This window comes from Melospiza georgiana, chromosome 2 (assembly GCF_028018845.1).
Source record: "Melospiza georgiana isolate bMelGeo1 chromosome 2, bMelGeo1.pri, whole genome shotgun sequence".
Taxonomy (NCBI): domain Eukaryota; kingdom Metazoa; phylum Chordata; class Aves; order Passeriformes; family Passerellidae; genus Melospiza; species Melospiza georgiana.
The window spans coordinates 65,320,041-65,330,970 of NC_080431.1; the positions used below are offsets into that span (position 1 = coordinate 65,320,041).

A 10,930-nucleotide genomic window follows, 5' to 3' on the forward strand; every position below is an offset into this window, starting at 1 on the left:
CCGGCTGCGCTCGGGGAGCTGCGCCCGCCCGTGCCCCGCTCCGCCTCGGGCCATGCTGCTGCCGTCCGACGTGGCCCGGCTGGTGCTGGGTGAGTGAGCCGGCAGGGACGGAGGGATGCACGGGTGGGGCGCGGACCACCGGCCGCGCCGGGAGGGCTCTGCCGGGCATTGTCAGCCGCCCGATGCGCGGCGGGACGCAGCCGGCTTCGCCCTTGGTCCTCGGCAGCGCCTCTTGGTCCCCCCAGGCTGGGATTGTCACTGCCGGGGTTCGTACCGGGCGGTCCCTGGGCTGGCCCCGCCGCTCTCCGGCCCGGCCTCTGCCGGGGAGCGAGCGCAGCTGGCTCCTGAGGGATTCGGGTGCTGAGGGACCAGGCCGCTCCCCGGCCGTGCCTTGGGCTCGGCTTCTGCACGGCTCCGAGGAAACGTGGTGGTCCCCGGTGCCCATCTGCGGACTGGGAGCTGCTGAGCGGGGCTTGAACAGTTCCTGATTTCAGGAGGAGTCCGAGGGTGACCTGAAATCCCAGGGAAGGCTGCGTTAAGGGTCAGATGGTTTTTCTTTCCGGCTGTGTTTTGCTCACCTTTGAGGGTGCACTAAAAGTTCAGGCGTGATCAGAGTCTGTGGAAAGCACAGCATAAGTGTGTTCAGGACACTGGCAGCAAACAGTGATTTTTTTAAATTACTTAATGCTTTGGATTATTTGGATCCTGTCGAAGGTGAGAGCAAATCGATGGTAAGCAAAATGTGACCCACATATTTCAGTCCCACACATAGTAAGAACCTATTGGCACAGGTTGCCAAGATTTCCTGGCAGCTTGCCCTGTGAGATTCAGTTTTCAGTTGTTCACAGTTTTTAAAATCCAAAGCCATTAATATCTTCTTCAGTGTTCCCCCAGCACAATTTCTTTTTAAATACTACCTGAAATGCTACTTGCTATTGTCTTGAGAAAACAGGCTAGTAAGAGATGCAGTTTTTTTATTACTGTGAAGTAACAGGATTTTTAGAAGCTCTATGGACTGTAAAAGAACATTTGAATTCATACAAGTGAGATCTCTCATTGCAGTCTTCCAAGCAAGATTGGTGAAATTACAAGTTTCCAGGTAGAATGTTTTTCTTATGTGCTTACCAGAGACTTGAAGATGTAGTACACAATCTTGGCATCATGTACACTGAGAGTGATCCATCCTATCTTGTGTCTGTTGTGGTGTGGAGCATGCATCATGTCTGGGAAACCTCTGAGCAACCTAAGGGTGTAGAGCAGGATATTCCTTGTAACCATTTCTGTTCTCTAATAGGGATTCCTCTTCTGTGAGGCATCTCTAAATTTCAGTGGGTAAACAGACTTCCCAGTGCAGCTTTTCCATCTTTCTCCCTCAAGCTCCCCCCAAAATCTTTCTGGTGATGTGAAGGTTGATGAATATTTGTTCAAGAAACAAAGCTTAAATGTTAAGCTGAGCTCACGAACAGGAACATGCATAAGGACATTTATCTTTTCCTATTTGATAGAGTGAATGTGTCCTATGGGTTAGACATTTCTTAAGGTAGAACAAAATATTGAAGAATTTCCATATGTTCAAAAGATACATTACTTTTTGTGCCTTTAATTTGATTTGGCAACCTTAGGGATCACATACTCCTGTGTCATTATACAGTGTGTGCGCAGGCACTTTGGGCCAGCTGCAGAGGCATATTCAGCCTTTGGAATGCTTTATTACCAGGAAATTGGTGTGTGTAAAACGTGCCCAAGCATTCAGCCATCCCTTGTGATACTGTAGTAGCAGGTTCAAGAAAGAAAAATTGCAGCTTGTTGTGTTGGTGTTCAGGTGAGTTTGATTGTAAGAGCAGCCATACCAGCGCAGATCAGAGCTCCACCGAGCCTCATACCCCATCTACCCTGGACAGCAGGGAGATATCATTGTGTTTATGAGAAATACACATTCAGCCACTTGTGGCTTGAGATTTTTCTAGAAAAATGTAATTGAAAGATTAAATAAGATATTCCTTATCCATCCCACTAATGTTTTCTGTCAGATAGGCCTGCTCATACATTGTGATTAAATTCACAGTGGTTATTCCCAGGCTGTGTTTAACTTTCAAGTTTGCCTACTTGTTGAAGACTTGAACAAGGCTTGCATGTTGGAAAGACTATTTGTTTTCTTCAGCTGTATTCAGATCTGCTGAAAGATACTTGTTTTCTTTTAAACTTAAAGGGTGCATTTTTCTTCATGAACTGAGGTAGACCGTTTTGGGGGTCCATTGAAATAGATAATGTATATGTCCTGCATTGTTTAACTGGGCACATGGTTTATCTTACCCTTAAAACATTCCATGCTAAGCTCTGCTAAGAGCAAGAAAGAAGAAACCTTTTCTTTGTGGGTCTTTGTTCTAAAATCCTTCATTAGGATTGGTCCATTTCTATCTTTTAGTGTTAAAGGTGTTTGAAGATTAAAGCAGGGTATATTGATTAAAGCAGAATATATTTGATGAGGAACGGAATTTTGGAAAAAACTTTGTCAGTACATTTCCTGTGCTGATAATTACTGAGTCTTAGGGTGTAGAGAGCACAATTTGCATTTAGTACATCTATCCTAAATGAAAATTACTGTAAGTGAGGAGGGAAAAAACCTTTTTCTGTTACTAGTTTTTGTAAAATGCCAGTATTTTTAATAAATCTTATCCATTGTTGCAGCAGCTGTACAGGTTTTACCTCTTTTCAAACAGTACAACGTATGGAGAATTACTCTCATAGCAATGCATTCTATTAACAAAATGTTGTAGATTTCTGGTGGAGTATCAAGTAGGGTGGTTCAGCCCATATGAGGGTTTGTTTGTCAGCCTTCTGAGCCAAGAACTTTTATTTTCTTGTGTGTACTAAAGATAGACCAAAATTTGTTCATATTGCCTCACTTTCAATCTTGAATACTTTGTAAATACAGTGTAATTCCAATCTTTATTTTTTGCTCTTCTGGGTTTTAACTGTTAAATATCTGATAGGAACTTACATATTTTCAAAATAACATAACTTTTCTTTTCTTATATATAAATTTTTATCTGATTGTTCTAACACTGTATCCAGCTTTGATGCCTATTGAGCAGAAGTAATGAATGAAATGGCAAAGTTTTCTATCTGATTTGTTGCAGGCTACTTGCAACAGGAAAATCTTCAAGCTACCTGCCATCAGTTTATTCTGGAAAGCTCAGATTTGAAAGAATATGCAGAGCACTGTACAGAAGATGGTTTTATTCCAGCCTGCTTGCTGGTGAGTTTGTATTTGCAAAGCAGAAAGTTAAATTGTCTTGCATCCATGGAAAACAATATTGGGGATTTCTCACTGTAACAATTAATTCTCAAATGTTGCTTAAACTGTTTGATATTTGATTTGTTTAGTGTTTTTCATCCTATGATATTAACAGTTATTTGGTTTCCAGTATTTAAGCTTACTAAGAAACATTTAAACATTTAAGTGTGAAATATGCAAACTGAATTTGCAGATTGGTTTCAGCATATTATGCTTAGTCTGCATTTACAGCTTTGAGGTTGATTTATGGAAGGGTGTTCTTACAAGGGTTTTATTGATTTTAAGGCTGCTTTTGTAATTTAATGAAGATCACTTTCCTGTTCTAGACATGGCAGCCAATAATGTTCCATTTCAGGTACATTGTAAATATTTAGGTAAGGCACCTCAGATTTGCCTGAGTCTGCCAAACTTTATTGACAAAAACTGTGTTCAGCCTCTCTGTTCAGTATCATATCCATTGTTCTGAGTGAAAGGCAGAATTTTGGGTGTGCATGAATAGTGTGCAGCTACATCTGTAGATACATGTGTAGGGCTAGAGCATAATTAGATAGTTTGCATTTTAAACAAATATACAAAATGGAATTTTTACTGCACTGTGCAAATTACAGGGTTTAGGTATTGCTGTGTATCAAACTTTTAGTGTTTATGTGTGTGTCCTGTTCATGTTTTCTGTTTCATTCTTCTAGTATGTTAGTTAATTTCATGGTCTGGGACTTTGTCCACAGTATTCAAAATTTGTGGAAGTTTTTTCTGAGATCCAAGGTGCACTTTCTTGATGCACCTTTTCAAAACAGACTGTTGAATTTATTTCATTTACAAGTGTTCAGTCATCTGTACTTTGGTGTTAGGGAGCTGAGAACCAAGCTGTGGCCATCAAAAATTAGAAAACCTAAATGTAGATAGGTTATCCAGATTAATAAAGCTTTTTTATAATCATCCTTTTCACAGTAGAAATGTTTTTTCTATTATTCACATCAAAGTGATATCATAGTATGTAAGACAGAATTCTTACTGCAGCTCAAATACTTGCAATAAGGGGCTCTATTTGTCATGTCTTGTAGAGTTCCCACTAGTAAACAAGAGAGGAAGGTACAGACAGCATAGTGGTAACTTTAAAAATTTAATTATCTTTGTGTAAGCTAAAATTACAGGACAAGTAAACATGATAAGAAGGTTAATTCTGTGTGACTGTTAAAAATTTTGCTTCAGACAGAGGTTCCTTCACATTTGCATCTTAGTGCATGTTCTTTTCTACAATGATATGTACTCATTAGTTACTGCTCATCAGTAAGAGACTAATGAGCATCATGCTGTTTATCATCTACTTTTCATGGGTTTATTCCATAATAAAAAAGGTGAGTGAAGGTCAGACAGCTCTAACCACCAGTGTTGTGCCTTGAGATAGAGTACTTCACATTTTGGGTACATAAGAGGATTTTAATCCATTGATGGCTCTCTCCCAAGTGCAGTCCCTGGTACTGAGGGTCAGCATGGTGTGGAGTGCTAAAGAACTCATTAAATATGATGTGCTACAGTAGATGAAGCAGAAGTTTTTAGTGAAAATTCTAAGATCAGTTGTTTTCTTTTTCCAGTCGCTGTGTGGAAAAAACTTGACAACTATTCTTAATGAATATGTAGCCATGAAAACAAAAGGTAAGCCTTCAGAATGAGGTGTTGTTTTATTTTTATTTATCTCTTTTGACCTCCTTGAGGAAGAGGTGTATGGTCTAAGAGTAATCCCCCATTTAGGCTACAATTTGAAGGTTACCAAATTACACAGCCAACAGCCACTAGATCTAGTGAGGAAAAGTAATTGATTATCTTAGTTTGCATGTGCTAGCATATAGTTTCACTTCAATTGTGAGCATTTTTATATCTCAAAAGCATAGAGATATAATAAAATGTGCAAAATGTATGGGTTTACCCTTGTGAAATTATATTGTTTATTGTTTATACTATCAATAGGATGGGGAGGTGCTTATCTCTCAGGTGACCAGCAACAGAATGAGAGGAAAATGAAATGCTGTGTCAGGAGAAGTTCAGATTGGATCTTAGGAAAGGGTTCTTCACTGAGAGAGTGGTCAGTCACTTGAACAGGCTACCCAAGGAAGTGCTCATGGCACTGAGCCCTGTCAGAGTTCAAGGAGAATCTGGACAATGCTTTCAGTCACATGGTTTGGAGTTAGGTAGTCCAGTGGGGAGCAGGGAGTTGGGCTCAATGATCCTTGTGGATCCCTTCTAACCTAAGGTATTCTGTGGTTCCATGAAATAATCAGGAGGAGTCCTATGGTGTGACATATATCTTAGCTTGTTTTTAAGATTAACTAAAATAGTTTCAGAACTACTTAATATTTTGTATGAATACTGTAGGCAGAGCTAAAGCATTTGCTGGTTTTTAAATTAGTTATCAAGCCTATGAATGTTTCCAAATCTTAGAGGTTTTTGATATCTGTTGTATTATCATATTTTAATGGTGCTTGGTATTAAAAATTATACATGGAACATTTCTGAACATTTTTTTCCTTTCACACTCTCTTTGACAGAAATGGTAGCTAAAACACAGATGTACTTCCTTCAAAATGCTTTGGACTTGGCATCTTGAAAAATTTAGTAAATTGAACTGTTTACTTATCTTTTCCATCACACTTCTAATGTTCTGTGCTTCAGAAAGACCAAATGTTTTTACCTGTTTGGGTCATATCATAAAATAAACTATTACTTTTAAAGGCCTGTCTGCCAGGTTATGATATTCAAAGGCACAAAAGTGACTTGGGAATATGAATGCCATTTCCAGAAGTGAGTTGGAGGGGTTAGCATGGGTTAGGTTAGCATGTGTTTGCTGAGGAGTCAACACCATGTGCAAATTCCACCAAGAATTATAGTCATTAATTCTGTTTCATCAAGGCTTCTAAACCAGAACTGTGTCCATATCAATCTGAATTCTTTAAATTAGGAGTTAGGACTCTCTAACTAATAGAACATTAAGAAGGCAGCTAGGCATCTGAAGTTAGATGATGTCTGAAACACTCCATAATAATTATTTTGTGATTTTACTTTTCTCTCAGCATATATTGGTTTTGGGCGTCAGTTTGTTTTTGTGGTTCATTTCAGAAACAACAAATGAGGTTCCAGCAATGATGTCATCTCTGTGGAAAAAATTAGACTATACACTTTCTCAGATCAGGTAATGTAGTGTTGAAATCAAGAAAGTAATATTTCATTCTGAGATTGAGTCCCTGTGTTGACCAACTCCCCTTATCATTGTATGAGAGTGGTTTAACTCTCTGTTTCCTTTTAGAGACAGTGAGAAAGATGGGTATGTTAGAGCTGATAGTTGAGCAGACATTTCAAGATTTTAAGGAGGGGCTAGCAAATAAGGACGGCATTAGTGTAAGCGTGTGATCTTCTTGTAGTAAAACAATATACTATGACTCATTTAGAATCTGATATCTTTGTGGTTACTTGATCAAAAATGAAACAGTAAGCTGTACTTGAAGGATCTGTGATGATTGTTGGAAAGAATAAAAAGAGCAATCAATGGATTTTTCGGAAGGAATTTGTGGTTAGGATCAGAGTGACATTAATCACGAGATAGGTAGTGTCACACCGTGTATGTAGCTGAGTGCTTCCATTATGCTCCATTCATTTCTGTCACTTGCTTTATTTTTTAGGAGCATGCAGAATTCAGATTTCAGATTTTCTTCTAACCAGAGGAGTAAGTAACTGAGTCAATTCCACGGGATCAGTAGGTTTTATGTTAAAATTACCTGTTTTGGCAAAAAATTGGGGCCTTCTGCAGCTGTCAGTAATGCCTGTCTGTTGTCTTCATTTGGGTCTGTGAAATACTTTAATGATCAGGAAAGGAAAATAAGAAAAGCTGAGCTTTTTGCAAGGGGCATAAATTCTATATTATAGCATTTTCTCTGCTAAAAAAAAAAAAACTTTTTTGGAAGTTTCCATGGTTAAAAGGTTTAAAAACTGCTGTTTCACTCCTGAAACTGCTGACTTAATTTGTGGTTCATAGATGAACTAAAACTGTAGCTGGTCTAATTATAACGTGGTTGGATTTCTGTAGGAGGGGAACATAAAAACATATTACAGTCTTGTAGCATTTGTTATATATACAAACATATATCCAACTAAAATATAAAAACACACTTTGTATCTAAAGGTGTTTCTTTCATTACAAAAGCTGAAAATGCGCTGTCAACAAAGAAAAATTGGTTTACTTAAAAATAAGTTGTTCTCTGTAGCATTTGTACTGTATAAGAAAAGAGTGTGTGAGATACAGATAGTGATTGTTCCCAGATTTGAGATTCACTGGATTGGGTGGTGCTCCATTGTTTGGATTTTTTTTAACAGATTTTGTGTGAATATCAGCAATTTTTAAAAATTCCTTTATCTTGTGTTTTCATCTTGTCTTTATTTCCAGTACGTACAAGAAGTGGAATTGTAGAAATGAAAAGACAGAGAATGCTTCAGCAGTCAGCTCCTGCAAACTCAGGACTGTTGTCAGTAGCCCATCAGTCAGGGCAGCAGAATTCCTCTTCTTCTGTTGTGCCTCCTCAAGCAATTCACAGGCCAGCAATAAATCAAAGTATGCCACAGGCAAGACTGAGTACACTGTTTGTGAACCAATCACAAGCTCAAGAAAACAAGATCAACAGTAAGTTGCAAAAAGTTTTAAACCTTATTTTTCTGTGAAAAATCTATGGCTATCAATGGAAGTTTTCTAAAATTAGGGCTAATCATCTTCCACCAAAAAGTTCCAGAAAATTCATGCTTTGTTCTCCAGCTCTCCAGACTGGTTCAGGTGATTAAAAGAAAATAAGTGCCCAAAAGAGAGATGGCTCTTGCATACTTGCTTGCCAATGTGAGTTCAGAAATCAGAATTGCATTAATTTGTAGTTATTCTGTTCTGTGCTCTCATGCTCACCCAAATAACTTGTTTCATCAGATAGGGATGATCCACATTAAGTGGATGTCTAGTTCAGGATATGTTTAAAAGGACTGGTCCTCATTTCCATGATAATACCAAATTCTTTTGTATGACTTTCCAGGAATTGATTAGAACATAGTAAGAAACATGTAGATCATGTAGTGCTTTAGCAGTGTCACTGGAGAAGGTGTTGGCATCATGACTTCTATTTTTGTTTGTTTTTTCCCTCTATAAAGCAGGAGGTCTCATACACATTCAGGTTCCAACATCACAAGAACGAAAGCTTCATTCAAACTTGCTTTCTCCAGGAAGGCGAAAAAGGTAAACAGGGATGTCTGCTTGGTTTTGGGTGGTTTTTTTGTTTAATTGTTTAGAAATTAGACAGTGTCCTAACCTTTAGTGTAAGTTTTCTTTCGTGGTGGAGTGTTTCAAATGTAAGATCTGCTGAGGTGGGCCAGTGTTTGTTGTTTCACAGAGGAAAGGAAGTCAAAGAGCTTACCAGTAGGCTGATAGGAGGCTTCTTTGGGTACACACTGTCTTTACTCCCCTACTAGACTTAGGCAAATAATCTTGGAGCTGAGACTTGGTGTTCCTTCCAAATGTCCTTTTCAATTATTAAAATTCTTAATATTGATAAAAATGTGCATTTAACTTCATAAAACTATTGAGTTGGGTAAATTTAGTCAGAAAAATATTAATATTTGCACTAGAAGTTGTGTGAAAAACTTCTTTTATACTAGTTCTGCATTTTTTATTCTCTGATTCAGATGTCCATTTTTCCCCAAGTCTTTCCTAATCTGTCTTGATTTTTTTAAATGTAATTTTAGTGCCCCTGCCGATAGATGTTTTCAGAAGAGCCTACTCTGTCTCCTATAAAAACATTACTTTGCCTATTTATCAACTAAATTCTTACAGAACTTAAGATTTGTTTTCTTCTTTGAAAATAAGTGCTCCTTGAGAAGTCTTTGTTTTCAGTGGTAATGCCCAAATCTGATTGTGAGTTGCCGTTAATTAGGATCCATTAACTGATACCACCAGTTAGAGTAACAGGTAGTGGAGGGGCAGTAAATGCTGAATAGTGGGCATGGAATTCAGTTTGCCATTGAGCTGTTTACCTACAATCTCTAAATTTATAACTTCTCTAAAGGCAGACACAATAGATGCATAAGAGATAGTAAAACAGGTACCAGCTTTTACTGCATTTTCAATATGTACTTAATTTTCTAGTGATTAAGATCTTTTGTTTGCTAAAGAGAAGCACTTGATTTACTCACCATTAGGTCTACTGTTTGCAATTTTCTCATAAACTGTGTCATAAATTGCCTGGAATGTTTCAGTGAATCTCAGAAGAGGAAAAACATTGCAACATCTGGACCTCTTTCAGCAGCTAGAAGTTCTCAGGACTCTGAAGAAGCAGTAGTAGAAAAAGAAAGTGAGCCCCTAGAAGAATTAATTGATGGTAACTTCCCAGTGAGTATATGCCTACAGAAGGTATTTACACTTAAGAAACAAAGTCAAACTCAAGAGAACTAATCTTTAACATGTTGTTCTTCCTGTGTTTTACAGAAATTACATTTAAAAGATAAATGTATTGGTTTGTATTTGAACTAGCTCTTGTGTGTACTAAATTCATAAAGTTGACATGGCTATGTAGAGTTTTGTTTTTCTTGGTTTATTTGCTTTGCTAAGATACCTGTAGGCTGTCAGAATACAGTAATTCTTCAGAGAATGGAAACCAGAAGGCACATTAAGCCTTGCTGTCCTTCGGGGGAGTAGAAGCACAGGAATGTTTTGGGTTGATTTTCATAGCAATGTAATGCAGTCACAGATGACTCTCTGTTATAAAAGTCTTCTCTCTTTGAATTGATTTTTAAATTATTTTTTACTGGTTAGTCAGAAAATTTCTTGTGATGTTTTTTGCTCCTTTTCTTGTGATGTTAAAAATAGAAACCTGACCACTTCAAAACTGTTTTCCAGCAACTGGTTATTGAAAATGCCAGAGAAAAGATCCTGAGCAGCAAATCTCTTCAGGAGAAGCTCGCTGAAAACATTAACAAAATCCTGGGGAGGTAATAAAAGGGACCTCTAAACTTAATATGTATTCTTATTAAAATTGTTTTTGACTTTTGAACTAATGATGTATGTGTTGCAGTGATGGCAGTGTTGCTCAGGCCCCTAAACAGACAGACAGTGGTCCCACAGAACAGGAGACTTCAATTGATGAAATCCTTGGACTTCAGGTAGGTGTAGATTGCCCTGATCACATTGTTTTTAGGCCCAGGCATGTGAGAATGATGGACCTATGCTAAACCTCTGACATCTGAGGATATTCTCTCCTCTTTCTATCCTTTCTTTTCTTGTTTCTGTTTGCAGCACAGCTGAGCCTCCCTGATGCTCCCCTCTGTGCAGGGGCAGCTCCCCTCGCAGAGGTGTGAACTCTGACCTTGTGTGGTGCAGGGCAGGGTCAGGGAGCTGAGCTGGCAGCACACTGGTGTTCTGCAGGAGCTTGTTTTGTGCCAGTTTAGCATTCTGAATTCATTCCCATGCCTGTCCAAGGCAGCAGAAGCATGTAGCAGGGTTGAAGCCAAGAGAGTGGGATTGATTCTGTCAGTAATTAACTGGTCACCCTACACTCAGGCTGGATTTGAGAACTTCTGCCTCTCACTCAATCTTTTGTATCAGTAATTGGCTAC

At 38.5% G+C, this 10,930-nt stretch overlaps 1 protein-coding gene across 3 annotated transcripts in view; it reads left to right on the plus strand.

Moving 5' to 3' along the window:
* LOC131095358 (protein NPAT) overlaps nt 1-10,930 on the plus strand; it is a 23,841-nt gene continuing 12,911 nt past the window's right edge. For 2 of the 3 annotated variants that reach the window (XM_058043053.1, XM_058043068.1), the window contains exons 1-10: nt 1-89; nt 3,141-3,259; nt 4,891-4,951; nt 6,410-6,482; nt 6,970-7,013; nt 7,731-7,964; nt 8,474-8,558; nt 9,575-9,707; nt 10,215-10,306; nt 10,390-10,477. In XM_058043053.1, coding sequence (XP_057899036.1) covers nt 53-89; nt 3,141-3,259; nt 4,891-4,951; nt 6,410-6,482; nt 6,970-7,013; nt 7,731-7,964; nt 8,474-8,558; nt 9,575-9,707; nt 10,215-10,306; nt 10,390-10,477 — 966 coding nt within the window. In that variant the 5' untranslated portion in view covers nt 1-52. The remainder of the gene's footprint in view (nt 90-3,140; nt 3,260-4,890; nt 4,952-6,409; nt 6,483-6,969; nt 7,014-7,730; nt 7,965-8,473; nt 8,559-9,574; nt 9,708-10,214; nt 10,307-10,389; nt 10,478-10,930) is intronic. The other variant, XM_058043062.1, reaches the window with a different exon arrangement.